The sequence below is a fragment of the Lineus longissimus genome, chromosome 7 (assembly GCF_910592395.1).
Source record: "Lineus longissimus chromosome 7, tnLinLong1.2, whole genome shotgun sequence".
In the NCBI taxonomy this organism is placed as follows: domain Eukaryota; kingdom Metazoa; phylum Nemertea; class Pilidiophora; order Heteronemertea; family Lineidae; genus Lineus; species Lineus longissimus.
Window position 1 is genome coordinate 20,294,299 of NC_088314.1, and position 16,277 is coordinate 20,310,575.

The 16,277-nt window shown below is 45.4% G+C and overlaps 2 protein-coding genes across 2 annotated transcripts; one reads left to right on the forward strand and one right to left on the reverse strand.

Annotated features, from left to right (window-relative positions):
* Window positions 1–17: 17 nt before the first annotated feature.
* LOC135490714 (medium-chain acyl-CoA ligase ACSF2, mitochondrial-like) lies at window positions 18–14,892 on the reverse strand. Its single transcript, XM_064776105.1, has 16 exons — window positions 14,692–14,892; window positions 13,440–13,620; window positions 12,966–13,094; window positions 12,449–12,502; window positions 11,852–11,970; window positions 11,352–11,399; window positions 10,950–11,067; window positions 10,264–10,359; window positions 9,713–9,867; window positions 7,980–8,071; window positions 3,473–3,549; window positions 2,883–2,993; window positions 2,425–2,573; window positions 1,930–2,071; window positions 1,494–1,604; window positions 18–1,128 (listed from the first exon to the last, which is right to left on the reverse strand). Exons 1-16 carry the CDS (start codon window positions 14,775–14,777, stop codon window positions 1,000–1,002), a joined length of 1,797 nt encoding a protein of 598 aa, XP_064632175.1. The 5' UTR covers window positions 14,778–14,892; the 3' UTR covers window positions 18–999.
* Window positions 4,482–8,937, forward strand: LOC135490713 (uncharacterized). Its single transcript, XM_064776104.1, has 2 exons — window positions 4,482–4,620; window positions 5,443–8,937. The coding sequence occupies exon 2, from the start codon at window positions 5,474–5,476 to the stop codon at window positions 7,490–7,492; it is 2,019 nt and encodes a 672-aa protein (XP_064632174.1). The 5' UTR covers window positions 4,482–4,620; window positions 5,443–5,473; the 3' UTR covers window positions 7,493–8,937.
* Window positions 14,893–16,277: the final 1,385 nt, after the last annotated feature.

The window sequence follows — 16,277 nt, forward strand, 5'->3', positions numbered from 1 at the left end:
TCCGTGTGAGCGTTCCAATGATTACCTTTATGACAGGGTGTAGGTGCTCTTGGTCAAATACGTAAGTGTAAGCGATAACTGGTACATCCGAACTTGGGCGGCGTCCGTGAGTAGACTCATGCATGGACTAAGTTTCATCCATCAAGAAAAAGGAAGACTGGAGAAGTTTCATTTGATCATGAAGGCGCGTGTTATTTTCCAGAGCCAAGCATCTCCACGAGCAAAATTACGAAAAATGCACATGGTTAATGTTGTATTCTCTTTCATTTTGCTGGTCGTGTTGCGATCTTCAGTTCGACAACTTGGATGGCTATCATTAGTAGTGTAAGGAAGATCTCATCACTATAAAGGCATGATATAATGTAGAAGACTTAACTTACTACCATAGAACTCATATGAAACTGTGATCTGCGATCGATAAACATGATGTTAGTTTTAATGTAGTAGTACGACAAATAAAATAAGGACTCACTGTTGTAGTGAACATAAGGTCTCTCTTATTTTGTACATCTATATATTGTGTCGATGCGTTTATAAACCGGAGTAAGATTACTGGATGTAGCCCGGTCTTTGAACATCCCTCGTTCGTTCTTCATGTCAAGCATGAAAAGTGAACAATGACACGTTACATGGGAAATCGTGAACTCCACATAATCTCGACCTTGCTGAAGTGAAATCACGAGAATTTGAGATATGCCGAGATGTTCCCTAGTACGTTTCGTGAATGAAAATTACTTCAATATCAGAATGGAGATCGTGAGCTTGGTGAAAATAAAAGTCCGCAAAAGTTATCAAGTGTTGTCAAAGTTTTGGCCGAGTTCCCTTTGTTATATTGTTACCAGTCTGTTACCAATCTGTTACCAGTCTGTTACGCAGTTCATTAAAAATAGAGAAACACAGTCTCTTTGATAACTTCTAGGACATCGTTATTTCTTTACTCTGTTTTAATTAATGTAAACAGAGATAACACATTTCCGTGGGAGCCGCTCGATCGGCCTCCTACACGTCCTCCAGACCAAGTTTCTCTTTTGCCATTTCCCGGAGGACGTATTTCTTGACCTTACCGACGGGCGTCAGTGGGAAACTCTCCACGAAAATGACGTGTCTGGGGACCTTCTGGTGAGATATCTGGAAATAAGAACTCAAACATAAGAGAGAATAAAGTCGAGGTGCGGAATAGGTCTTGCACCAGAACCTCAAGAGTAGGGCGCCAGGGTCATCCTTGGCGACCACACTAATATCGGACGACTCCATAGTATGTGTGTGGAGAAGAACCAGGTTTCTGTGAGGGCAGATCAGTGGTAGCAACATGTATAACTACTGTATGCTGTTCTTATCTTCAATAGCATAGTCACATAGAGTAAAAAGAATAGGGCGAGTACGGATATTGTTTTTGAAGGGGACTCTTGGATGGAGCGAGTGAGAGAAAACAGGCCACAGCACTTTGACTACCAAGATTCACCCACCCGACTTTGACGCGCGCTTGGACTTACATTTCCCTTACAAAATGCAACGATTTCTTCCTCCGTTGCTTGTTCGCCCTGACGGAGGAGGATGCAGGCGCAGATCTCTTCCTGTAGCCTTTCGTCTGGCACGCCTACCACCTGAAAAGGCAAAGTTCAATACTGGAGAAGCAGTCATGCGCAGTAAGAGAGGGTCAGGCACCTGCAATTAACCTTTAAGTCATTTTCAAGTTGTTTTTTTATTACGGGAGCTTCCCATACTGAAAGGAAGCTCGTATACCATATCAATCTTCCAACGAGAGGATAGCAAGCCATTTCCTCCATGGCATGAGTACGCCAGTACGGTGCAAGTATCACTAGGCAACCGTTAACAATGGCGAGGCTTGGAGATTGATACCATATCTCAACAAATTCTGCTTTCCACAATCGCTGAATTTATCAATTTCGACGATCAAGCCTGCCTTACCTGTGCGGATTGTACCTTCTCATTCGTGAGCAGATAGTCTTCGATTTCCGCGGGGAAGATATTTTCTCCTCCTCGACAGATCATATCCTTGCTGCGACCCACGATATAGGTGTATCCATCCTCGTCCATTGTTGCTGTGTCCCTGCATCAAAAAAGACACATTGTACAGCAAGTTCCATTAAGGTTGTTTGAAAGGTTTAGTATTCGGGATACACTTTCGCAAACGTATTCGTTCGGTTGGGATCCACAACGAATGAAATATTGTATCACTGAAACCAATACTAAACACAAAATGAAACGATTTCGATCCGTATGAGTATAAAACTAGGAAGTGACTATTTGGCGAGTCCGGCTTACCAAACAACAGCTAATTTCTGCATCAGATGGATTTTCGCATAGTCTCCGGCCAAAATACAAGGCAGAAGCTGTGCGGCAAGCCGGACTTGATAACGAACTGGGTTGATTTGAGTGCTGTTCGAGTTCCATCCGACTTACCCGGTATACAGCCAGCCATCATTGCGCAGTGTTTCTCTGGTCTTTTCCTCATCCTCCCAGTAGTGAAGCATGGTGGAGAAACCCCGACAGCAGAGCTCACCAGAGGTTCCCACTGGGACAACACGGCCTTCTTGGTCAACAATCTTTGTCTACGAGAATGAAAAGAGTTAAAAAAGAACTCGATGTTTTATAGAAATTAACCCAAGTTTAGAAAAGTCGGAACCTATAAACATGACCATTCCATCGAAAGTTTTCACTGAGCTTTTCATAATGTTACCATTTTTAGAACTTCAAGGCAGAACTACATCAACGTAAGTCAAATGTAAATGGAGGTCGTCGGTCGTTTTGCCTTGCATCCCTTCATTGATTTCGTGATCAATTTTAGCTTGAGAATACAACAGTCGCTGGAGTTTCTTAGAGAAAATAGAGATTCCAGTCCTTTTGGGTTATATGCCCACCTCAAGATTATCGATTGCTTTTCCAATAGAGGACATCTGCATCTTCATAGAGTCCTTCTTGGGATCGGTGCCGCAGACGAGAGCAGTACACTCCGTCATGCCGTACAAGATCTGGAAGAAATATAGGGAGGTTTAGCGACGGGTCTCACTACGTATCCGAAACTAATCCGCGGCCGAGGCACGTTCATTTGTAGCGATTGTTTTTGTATTGCTACTGATTTTGACTCGTGAAGACATTAAGTCACACCCGTCATTACAATAGCCTGATGTTATTTGAAAAAGCCGTAAAGAGCTGAAAACGTGTTAAGATCCCTGGTATCAGATCCCTCATCTAGCCAAAATTACTTCTTTTTATTAAAAGTTATACATGTAGTAATGGCCATATTGGATCGGCCTCGTCCTCTCGCCCGAAGAGACAATCGCGATGACGAAATGGACTGCCCGGGAGTCTAATAAGGTCCCAGTTAACGTTCAACTCTTAACTCAATATTTTTTAGTTACATATTCAAATATTTAAAATCTCTACGCCTTGATTCGAAAAATGCACATTCTGATTTCGAGCTGATGACTAACTCTCTGGGCGAACTTACAAATAATGCCTCCAATTTGAATCCCTCCACCATTTGTCTCATGAGTTCCTCGGGGCACTGGGAGCCTCCTACCAACCCTGAAAGACACGAGAGAAACCAACACCTCATGTTTTGCCTCGCTCTCGTCCGCCAAGGGTATAGAGGCTAATTCCCAAAGCGCCAGGGACCTGTTGAAATTCCTGCCGGTGACGTAGAATCACATGATATATGACTAATGCATGAATATTAATGAAGGTCCCTGGCACTTTGGGGAATTAGCCTCTACCCTGTCGAAATCAGCTGGCACATAGAATTGGGACGGGCCAGGCCGGTCTATCGATCGCTCGAGATCATACGCTCAGTGATTGGCCCATTCAAAAATAACATAGAGCACGCACCTGGTGAACGTCTGGTCATCCCTAAACATAGCGCTTGAGATAGTCTGGCCATCCTCCGAACAGCTATCCTGAAAACAGCTCCACGCACGGGCGTAACATAGTAAATTCATGACAGATCCGAGGCTTTCGTCCGCGCATAGACCAAATTGAGGTATGGCTGGAAAGACCGCCGTGTTTTGAGCTCATTTCATCAGCCCTTACTACTAATCAGACAAGGGATTACATATCATCGTAAACCAGAGGTTTTCTCTCTGTCTCTCGATATTTTTGTTCTCTTATCAGGACATCTCCCTATTTAGGATAGCATTTGTCTGTCCCAAGGATGTCCTTAAATGAGAGGTCGTTCTAGATCAAGACATTAATTCTGTCCCCTTTTCTTAGTTTTGTAGCATGCAGCCAGCTCGGCGAGCACTCACCATAAAAAAACTTCTACAATTATTTACACCGCGATATTACTAGAATAAAATGGGGATTAACCAAGCGCGTATACATATTATTCATTTCTACTAGAATACTTGTCATGACTCAAATCTTTTTTAGCAGTCTATCTATCTTTCAACAGAACATCTGTGTCAGTAAGCCAAACAACACTTCATTGTCAGTACAACATACATCGATTTTGCCTATTGTAGGCTCGGTGTGCTACGCTACGCGTATGTTGACGATTCGGCGAATCGAGATTCGTTCTGGTGGAGCTGCCAGGAGAAGAAGGGTACAACAATCAGGAATAACGCGTCCTCCTCCATTTTCCTTGCCGAATAATCCAAATCGGTGAGTAATTAAGTGTGATGAATAAAGACCAATGAATGCTCATCGACATTTTCGATAGACCTTTCTGTACAAAGCTGTAGTATAAACCTATCCAGTCTTTATTCATATCATCCACTATCTTCTTCAAATTCATTAGGTTTATTCACCCCTGTGTCATTGTTCTCTTAGCCCGCGAACATCACCTTCCCCAAGAAGGGGAAGATCAGGCGGGCCCTCTATATTTAGTGGCTGAACTTCCCTGCCTAAGGGAGTGATCATCCCCCTGTAGGGGCAGATCAGGCGGACCCTCTATTTCGTGGCTGACCTACCCTACATTGGAGGCGATCTTGCCCCAGTAGGGGCAGATCCGGCGGGCCCTCTATTTCGTGGCTGACCTACCCTACATTGGAGGCGATCTTGCCCCAGTAGGGGCAGATCCGGCGGGCCCTCTATTTCGTGGCTGACCTACCCTACATTGGAGGCGATCTTGCCCCCGTAGGGGCAGAACAGGTGGACACTTCGCTGGCAGGTCCACGACAGAGCCATGTCAACATGACGATTGCAATTGGAAATCAGCAGTCGATTGGCTATATCGCAATGTTGTCAGCATATACGTCGCAGAAATTGTTTATTAGAGAGCGGTTGAAAAAAATGCCAGTTCTTAACGGCCTCGAATACATAACTTTATCGATAAACTTTTGATTGAGACCTGCTTTAGTCCCTAAAGTACGATCTTTCGATGTTGGATGTAAAGGACTTGTACCTTCCTCCGTGGTGCACAATTGCACTCACAAGCAGGCTGCTATTCGCACTCAAAGCGTCACTCCATTCATATCCTTTCAGAAACCCAAGGAACTGATAAAGCGAGCCAGCCATGGCTTCAGTACAACATGATATCTGCGCAATCTGCCTCGAGGAACCAAAGAATCCCAAGACACTACCGACCTGCACCCATCGGTTTTGTGAATCCTGTCTCATCAGTTACGTCAGGCGGCACCAAGCAGAGGAGAGCGTCGCCTGCCCCACGTGTACTATCGCTTGTCCAATTCAGGATACCAACGTCGAGGCACCCGCTGTTGCCGAACCGACATTACCCCTCAGAAAGAAAGAACTCTGCACTTTCTGTTCGTACAAGGGACTTGAAGCAAAAGCGGATTTCTTCTGTGACCGCTGCGAAGATGCCTTGCTGTGTCGAGATTGTGCCACGTCCCATGGCAAGAAACCACGTTTCCGAGGGCATGTTGTAAAACCCGTATCAGATTTCATTAGACTCATACGTTGTGAGAAACATGGGGGCCGAGCGATGAAATTTCTCTGCATGGGCTGCGACACACCTGTGTGTGAAATATGCGCTGACATTGATCATGATGACCACGAGCTTGTGGATATTGGGGATGTGTTGAAGAAGTTGAAAGATAACCTTGACCCATTATGCAATGCTTATGAATGTGCATCAACACTGCAACGAGAGCTCCAGGATGTCCGAAACAAGGAAGAAGCTGTGATCACTCTGATACAAAACCGAGCAGCACTTTTGAAGAAAGAAATCGATAAAAGGAAGGACGACTTAGTTTCAGCGGTCAAGGAAAAGACAGTAGAAAAACAGTTAGACATGGACGTAAGCAGACTGGTAGAGGGTCTGCAAGGGTCTTTGGAACGTGGCAGGGACATTTCCACAATTGATATAACAAATGCAGAGCAAGTCCGCCACGTAATCAGCACGGCGGCGACATTGAACAAGACTAGATTTGATGCGAGCAAGACAATTGCTGCATTCAAAAGCAGAATGCTGTATATGTCAGTGCCAAGGTTCATTCCAAAGACAGCGGGTGTCAAAGTGGGCGAGCTTGAGTATCTACCAAGGACGATAACGGATCCAGTCAGACTTGAACTCGGTGGGAAGTATGTGAGAAAGCCCTGTTATAAGATAACTAAAGCAGTACTTTTCATAAGTCAGAACAAGCTATATCAGAAAGTGGTATCATTCAACAATGTAGTTTTCACTGAGTTTGTTTATAATTGGTTTTATTCTTATTGTTCAATACTGATGACTGGACTTCGTAAGCAGTTGGTCGAAATAGGAAACCGATTGGGAGATGAAGTAGACGATATGATTGTCAACAACAGTGGCGAACTGCTGGTGCTCTGCTATGGTGGACTCCACCGGTGTATCTCGCCATTTAAAAGGGATTACCAAAAGGCGACGCTAGAGTACTTTAAAGAAATGCAAAACGCTGTCAGTGTCGCATTAACTAAATCTGGAAAGTATGTAATTCTCAAGAAAGAGAAAGACCAATGGGCTGTCCTTATACTCGCTGCTAATTTTAAGCTGATATGGGGCCCGATTAAACTGGCCAGTGGGACGTTAGATTATTCGCAGGGAAAAGATATGAAGATTCTCTGTCCAGAATCCACGGACTTGCTCCTCATCGACCATCGGAATGGACAAAGAGTTAGTGCCATTTCGTTGGCGGTCAGGCAGAATTCGATGGACGGTGGGGCAGTTGGAGCGCTGCAGCACTACTTCGCGAAGAGGACACCAATTCTCTCACCGGTCGTTGGATTCTACATCTTGGACATCTGCTGTGATGACGGGAAGGTTTATCTGTGCATCAAGAAGGGAAAAGGTGCGGAGAGGTCCCCTGGAGCGGGCCCCGTCCAATTCTACCAAGCCACGTACTACATGAATGACAAGTGGCAGTACACGGCGATTCCTCTCGAAGATCCTACAGGGAAGCCCTTCAGTGAGTTAAAGAAAGAGGAGATGCTCCAACTGGGAGCTCATAAGGGGACCTTGATGTGCTTCGTGTACAGTCCAATCCCTCTGGCAGAGCTGAAGGAATCTGCTGAACCAGGCATGAACGTGACTTGGTATCACGGACAGCTTCCTTGAATGGCACTAGTCGTGGGTGATCATGCATTAAAACCTCGGAGACATTGACAAAACCATCTCGAACCTTTCTACTGATACGTTTACTCCTTCATCTCGATCAGACTGTTTCACTGTTTAGGCCAGATTTACCTGGATATTTCAAAAATTAATACGTAAATAAAAAAGAAAGTGGGTGCAGGCGCTACGCAGCCCCGACATGCATGTCATGTCTTTGTAAACCGATCTCGATGGGCTAGTGGTTCAGGCGTCCGCCTCATAAACGGAAGGTCGAAAGTTCGAGGCCCACTGCTGACCTCATTCCGATCGGCTGGTTGGTTAGCCGCCAGCTAGTTAGATACATGGTACAAACTGCCTTCTCGCCTGGCATTAGAGATAGGAGGTTGGAAGTAAAAGAGTGTCTCATAAGCTAAGACTGGTTGGCCTTTTCATTAGGGGGTGACACTATGATAAGGTTGAAGAACAATGGTGACAGTCATGGAGGTCTTACCTGTGTGGACGCTCGATAGATCAAATGTATCAAACTGAGGATGGTTGAGATAGTCTATCCACATGGTCGGTATGCCTGACATCAGGTTTACCCTGCAATTACAGAAGAAAACTCGTTTTGTACTGTCTGCTTGCTGGCACCTGACGGAAACACTCATCCCTTTTGAAGTTCGAAGTCAAATTGCTCATCTGTCCCGCGTCTATATATTCCAGATTCTCTTTTAATGTAGCATTAGCAACTAGAAGCATTACTGCCCATCTGCCTGGCGTCTATATATCCCAGATTCCCTTTTAATGTAGCATTAGCAACTAGAAGCATTACTGCCCATCTGCCTGGCGTCTATATATCCCAGATTCTCTTTTAATGTAGCATTAGCAACTAGAAGCATTACTGCCCATCTGCCTGGCGTCTATATATCCCCGATTCCCTTTTAATGTAGCATTAGCAACTAGAAGCATTACTGCCCATCTGCCTGGCGTCTATATATCCCCGATTCCCTTTTAATGTAGCATTAGCAACTAGAAGCATTACTGCCCATCTGCCTGGCGTCTATATATCCCAGATTCTCTTTTAATGTAGCATTAGCAACTAGAAGCATTACTGCCCATCTGCCTGGCGTCTATATATCCCAGATTCCCTTTTAATGTAGCATTAGCAACTAGGTGCATTACTGCCCATCTACCTGGCGTCTATATATCCCAGATTCTCTTTTTATGTAGCATTAGCAACTAGAAGCATTACTTCTTCTGGATAGGTAACTTCACTTCCCAGTAAAGAATAAAGAATAGCAAGTGCAAGATATGTCATGTCTGCAGCCCGAACATTGACACTTTAAACACTTAACCGATTATGTGTTCAAAACTTCCTTGTCCTGTCAATTGGTTTCAGTGCAGTCGAAAGCAGAAATACGTGTTGCTAAGACTGACGATCTTGCAGCTTGTCTACCATTAGTCCTAAACCTAGTGTTTGTGATTGATTTACGGGGAAATCGTCCTCCAAGTTTAGGCTGGTTTATCTAAGATCTGACTGAGCTTTGAAATGAGTTACACGTACGACGCAGATACAACAACCTTGCTTTGCGCTGTTGGGAATCCCGATGAGGCTGCGATTCATGTAAGGTGTCTCACTGTTCACTTTTCATGGGTGACATGAAGAACGAACAAGTGTGTGACGATGTTCCTTGAATTTTCAAATTTTCCAACGAAGTTGAAACGGAAGAAAAATTTGAATCTCAAGACTACACTGTAAAACTTGAGTTCGTCAATGAGATGCTAAAAGACACCCACGAAGACGCAATATTTGTGGTGTGAACCATGCACCTCCTGAAATAAATTGCATCCCGAGGGTAAGAGCAAATTCCGTGTTTCGTACTTCGAAGTTCGTCAAGTTGATACCTCGGACTCTCACGATCTACGGCAACGATTCCGTTGCAAGCTTGGGTGATCTGCGACTGTGCACTTGCATCTTGGGAGCTTTTTCTGATGGACATCAGGTTTGAATGTGTTTTGATCCCTGCGTGGGCTGTGTCTCATTCTCGACCGGGAGACGCCACTATCATTTGATCTTGTTCTTTCTTTGTGAGAACATGCTTCGATCACATGGACTGTGACCACATCAAATCCATCGGGCTATCGCAGGAGGCATGGCATTGATCAATCAAAAAGTAGGAACAAAACGTACATGGAAGAGTAGATTATGATTGAACCCTTGATATAGAAGAGAGGACAACTTACCTCTCATCCTGGCTTGCCTTTAAGGCCTTTGTTGCGTCAAACCCCGCCGAGGGCCAAACAACCTTTCCTCCATGGAGCAAGGTCGTGGTGCTTCCCACATAGAGACCTGACACGTGGAACATGGGAACTGGACACAAGATACTGGCACTGTCTTTCTGAAAGTAGAATCATGCTATGGTCAATGAACACCCTGTGGAATCAGCTTCAACCTCTACGAGCACCTCCGACCTCTGTTAGTCATAGCTCTGTTAGACAAATCAGCCTCAAACTCTAAAACAATGTCCTCGTTCATCCAAATTACAGCTTCCACTCTGTGGCGAGGCTAGGCAAGAGCGAATAAGGAACATTGATCGGGCGGTCAAACCAATGTTGCAAATCGGGCTTCAGCGTTTGAGCTGTCTCAGTTGAAAAAACTAATGCTTCGATATCTCCCGTGCGCGCAACTGTGACCCCTTATGCACCACTGAGTTGGCCTTTACATTGCTCCTTGTGTGTCCTGTCATATAGTCATGAAATGGGAGGTGGAGTGAAGTTATAAAAAAAACACTTACGTAATCCGGGTAGCCTAATCGAATACCTGATGAATTGCATATGTTGACGATATTATGATGTGTCAAAACAGTTCCCTTTGGTGAGCCAGTCGTGCCCTGAAACGGACCGGTCAGATTTAGTAGGGACAGCCGAAGAAAGAGGGCGTTTTCCTGCGCCGGCGGTCACTGACATAAGTGTCATATAGGCGTAGCCAGAGTACAGTGGGGACCTTCTTTACATTGACCAAGAAAAATGGATATCCTACACCAGACGATAACACCTCACCTATCGGTCTTATGAGTTTGCATATAGCTAATGAAACATTTTATGAATACTCCTTTGAATCAGCGCCGCGGTCGGCAGTGGTTCGAACAAAATGTCCAGATTTTGTATCCGGGTACGCATGCGTATGCTTACTTATGCGCAACCGGGTACAAAAATCTGGACATTTTCTCCCGATTTCTGCCTAGCTATGCGTAGTGGATTCGAAGTGCTCAAAGAGTATTCCGGCATCGCTTTCCTCGAGCAGAAATCATGTAGGACTTCCTGTCAGGACAAAGGTTTTGAGCAAACAAACCCCCGTGGTGATCATAGCCGTAATGCCTGTGCCGAATAAGCTTGATAGCTCTCTTCTGATTAGTCAGTTCCTGTCAGGAAGTCCCACTGTTGCATATGCACGTTTATTCAGGAGTTGATAGTTGCTTACCGATGTAAAAAGGATATTGATCGGATCATCAAACTGTAACTTGTAGAAAAGCTCCTCCACCTGCTTGTAATGGCGGCTTTCACCTGCGTCCATCAGGTCTTGGAAACTCCAGGCACCTCTGAAAGGTCAAGGACGATTGATAGGTCAAGGACGATTGAAAGTCAAGGACGATTGGGATGAGGTTCGGCAATGAAGAGCACCAGTCAGGCAACGACGAGATATCGCACATTTTTCAATTTCTAATATAGAATCTAGAGTATTCTTTTTAGAGATGACTTCAACTGGGAACTTATATATATAGATTATATAACTCATAGGTCAGTTACATCCCTCAGCGATTACAAATGAAAAAAACAGGGAAAATGGCTGAAGCTGAAAGGATCCAAAACTGAATTTACTCACGTGAATCGTTTCGGTGATACAAAGACCACATGCTTGAGATCGGGTAAACTGAAATTTAAAAAATTACTTAATATCAGCTGAATAACCTGATTTGCCTTGCTGGAGAACTTAGTTGAGAACGGTGCGATGCTACGCTGGCAAGGAAGGAGGGTGGCTTCAATGGCCGCATGAATGCGGGGATGACGAGTAGGCCTATGGTCAAATGAGCAGTAAGAATGGAGCGTATTTGGAGAAGGAGGAGGTTTGGATCAAGTCAAATCTCCCGCGTACATTTGACAACCTCCGGTAGGGCCGAGGCAGATGAAGTGGTGTCCACGCATTTGGGTCAAGTCAAGACTGTGTTTGAGAAGTCGTAATGCACTGTTTTCACTTAAAGCTAATTCATATTATTTTTGTGTAGGCCTATTCCTAATAAGGATGGTCAAGCCAAATTGCCACAACCCATGATGTACTGAGAAAAAGGTTCATTTGATAGCTCCAGTCTGCATTGAAAAGCTTACTTTTTGGACTTCAGTTCTCCTGGTTTTGACGTGGACAATTCCGGTGCTATAGCAGTGATCATTCTGTGGTAGTCGAGCGTCTTAAACTTGTCGAGGGACACCAATACCTTGCAGCCAACCTGAAAAGAGAAGGAAGAAACTACTGCGCTGCAACAGGGTCTTGTTCTTGGTGATGCTGCAGAGTTCAGTCGAATGTCACCCGGCAGTAGAGTCCTGGGTTCTAACACTCGACCTCCGTTCTGGCAACCTCCGAGCTCAGACACCTCTGCCTGCACCACCAACGGCATCCGTTGCGCGTACGTAGATATGAAAGAACTACCAAGACACTACCATATTAGCACACTTCAGTGGAGGTGGCCGGGTAGTGCAGGGCTTTGGTCATGGGTTCGATTTCGGAGGTTTAGGAACCCATGCTGTATCAGATCAGCGGTATGGTGCATGGTGTTTCAGATCGGAAGTTGTGGATCACATGGTGTCTCACATCGGAGGTAGGGTGCATGGTGCCTCAAATCTGAGATTCCTTCCATCTACAAAATAAACAGAAGTCCTAACTTTGAAGCTACGGTGCCCCTTTTTTTAGAGAGACCGCGGACGTACCTTTTTCAATGCGTGTTGAAGTTCGCCCACTTGATATGCCGGGTTGATCGTCACCTGAAATCATGACGCGAGGCGGTTGTAGAATGTAAAGGGATCTCACTTTCGGGCAGAATAAGTGCTTCTTCTTCTTCTTCAGCGTTCGCTCCGCACTTGGAGGTGTGAATCTCCGGGGAGTGTTCCTCCTCCAAGGCGAGATGAACGTTTTTGCATGCCATAACGGTTAGGCGCCAATTGGTATTATTGGCCTATTGACTCCGTCTTTGGCCAGTCAGAGTCCACGCGAGCTGCTCATGTTTCTATATGTTTCTCCCTTGGTGAGGTCCTTTGCTCGATCTGGGATAGACACCAGATGCAAGGAAGCTCGAAGTCTCATTCGAAGGACTGTGTGAAAACCCAACAATTTTACTTCCACGCCGGTTCATCCCGAAATATAACCCTGTGTTCTCCACGCGGTAGCCAGCAGGGTAGCTACTAGGATGTGAGGCTTCTCGGAACTAGTTGAAATAGGCATATTTACCAGTAATGCGCCCATTCTCGCCAAGGCATACTGGAGCAAGATATATTCGGATATATTTGGCGCGAGAACGGCCACTCGGTCGCCAGGGTCTACTCCGATTGCTGTTAACCCGGCCGCCAGTTGGTTCACCTACAAAATTACGAGATCGAAAATTATGAAAGTCATTTTAATCATAAAAAACAATAATCAAAGAGGATGCAGTCTGTATCATTATTTGTTGCGATAGATGTTCAAGGATTGGACAAGGCACAGAGGGCAGGTTTTGGCTGTCTTTCTGGCGCTATGGGAATATCCGTCACCTCTGAAAGTCCGCTGGTAAACGGTGTTAGTTTCACTAAGCAACAGTCACCAAAGGCGGAACTTGGAGATTGTGCCTTTGTTTAAAGACAAAAAGACCATGTATTGGAATAGGCCTGAATTATTTTGATTGGAGGTAAGGGGCAAAAAAAACGTTATATGAGTAAATGAACTAGCCTTCGCCCTCGTCTCTTCATATGTGAGCCTGAGATTTTCGTCGCTGAAGACACAGAAGGTCCTGGAGGCGTATTTCTCCACCGCCGCCTCTAGGGCCTGGTCAATGGTTTTCCCGATCAGCGGGGTTTCGGAGGAGCCCGCCGAGTAACTCCATTGTAGTTTCCCACTGCTAAGATGCTTCCTGAAAGACAGAACAACAAAGTAGCCGCCTTATGATGCTCTCTTAATTCCTAATCGGACTTTTGGGGGGGACGATGTCACAGTTTTGAATGTCCGGTTTTTGAGGGACAAAGTCACAACCAGAATGTCATCGTCAATGGTCCGGTAGTTTGGGAAAAAGTCACAGCCAGCATGCCCGTGTAATAGTTTTGAATGTCCGGTCTTTTGGGGACAAAGTCACAACCATAATGGCCCGTCTAATAATTTTATAAATGTCCAGGGATATTTAAGGTGCCTGCAAACAAAGGATTCAAATATTAATGGTCTTACGATAGTGCCCGACACTTTCTCCAATGACACCAAACGGATTTTTACCCATGGGTCACATTGATCGGCTGTTTGACGGGGTGGTTTGGGTATCCGCGAGTTGTCTTATGAGCTGACAAACTACAGCGTTCTAGCCTTCTGTCGAAGCAGACATTTTATCATCAGCTAATGATTGTGTGTAGTTTTGTATAGGTGTGTGGTGGCCATGGTTTGGTGTAGCCATGCAAGACCCGTATGATATTTTATTGTAGGCCTATGTTTGTGAAGTGTCACTTATCTCCAATCGTGAAGGATTACTTCGTGCATTGGCATTATTACTGTGGCCGGGTCACGCAGCGGTCAGGTCATGGCCTTGGTGGAAACATTCTTTCTATACTGAACTTTGAGAAACGTGAAAAACCGATCAAAAATCAGAATCCTTATCCTAGATCCAGACTCCTGCATTACGCGGTCCGAGCGGGGTCCGAGCATCTCATGTTCCCGAGTTCCCAGCCCCGCAAAATGCGTCTCTCTCCCTGCACACCTGTGCATGCTTCTTTTCAGCTAATGTTTGCATTCGGAACGAGAAATCCGGGGCTTGAAATTAAAGTTGTTTTACTCAACTAGTGGTTTCAAAGTGAAACTTCGATCATTGTCTTCTCAAAGAACCCCAGACCCGACCCAAGTCGAATGAGAAGTGAGGTGGGTGGGGTTTTCTGGAACTCTGCAGTTGAGGATTCTTCGGGGTGGATTGGGTACATGATCGGGTATTTTCCGGGCTACTTACGAGGATCTCGAAAGATGTCTCCTCCCCTTCCAATTCCTGCAGCACTGCCGCGCAATGCAACGCGCCGTCCCGACATTTCGAAACATGTTTGAAAGTGGTCTAGCAATCGCAAATCGATATTGTATTCTCTCATCAGATTTGAATGGTTCTTATTTGAATGGTTCTTATAACAAAGTAGGTCAAACTTTAAACATTGTGTAGCCTATACATTTGGCTATCGATCAAATGCTGGCAACGTGGACATGGTTTGACGGTCACAACCAGATCAAATGGAACGTGGCTGTTTCACCGTGGACACTGTGCGTGTGAGACTGTCGCAACCAGACCAAGAAGGACACGGAGGGGCTGTCACAACCAGATCAATTAGGACAATGCCGCTTGTCCTTGTACATGGAGAGTCTGTCACAACCAGTCAAAACTGATGGACACCAGTAACTATACTTATGAGATGAGTGTTATCCCCAAGAGGCAACAAGGCAACAATGACAAGTAGACCGAACTTGACAACTTCACCGTGAGACCTCAGAGTAACTCTAAGGTGAGACACTTGAGAAACTGCCATTATCAGTCCAATGACGTGGCTATTAAATGGTGAGACTGTCACAGACAAGAGACGAAATGGGTGTTTAACTGTGAGGCAGTCACTAACAAAGTCGACATTGCTGATACAAGGTGGTGACTCTCATAGCTGTTACCCCATGAGACTGTCACAATAAGACCAGTGCTGAGATGGCTGTTACATCGTGCAGATGTCGAGGCTGTCACAATCTGACCGAATGCTACATGGCTGTTACATGGTGAGACTGTCACAACCAGACCAAGAGACATGGCGTCTACAACATGAACACGGAAGACTGTCACAACCAGACCAAGAGACATGACGCCTACATCAACACGGAAGACTGTCACAACCAGACCAAGAGACATGGCGCCTACATCAACACGGAAGACTGTCACAACCAGACCAAGAGACATTGCGCCTACATCAACACGGAAGACTGTCACAACCAGACCAAGAGACATGGCACCTACATCAACACGGAAGACTGTCACAACCAGACCAAGAGACATGGCACCTACATCAACACGGAAGACTGTCACAACCAGACCAAGAGACATGGCACCTACAACATGAACACGGAAGACTGTCACAACCAGACCAAGAGACATGGCACCTACAACATGAACACGGAAGACTGTCACAACCAGACCAAGAGACATGGCACCTACAACATGAACACGGAAGACTGTCACAACCAGACCAAGAGACATGGCACCTACAACATGAACACGGAAGACTGTCACAACCAGACCAAGAGACATGGCACCTACAACATGAACACGGAAGACTGTCACAACCTAACAGAAGAGACCACAGCTGCTCCAGCACAAGACTTGTCACAATCAGCCAGTGACGAGAGAACTGCCACACCATTGAGAGCGTCACAATCAGACTCCCAAGATAAAATGTTGGGACTCTTTAAGGGAGACCAGTGGCAGCACCAAGCACTTTGTCAGGCAATTGGTTCTACTCCTTAAAGGATTGTCTGTGGCCCTGAGCAAGTCACCCAACCCTACAATGCTTC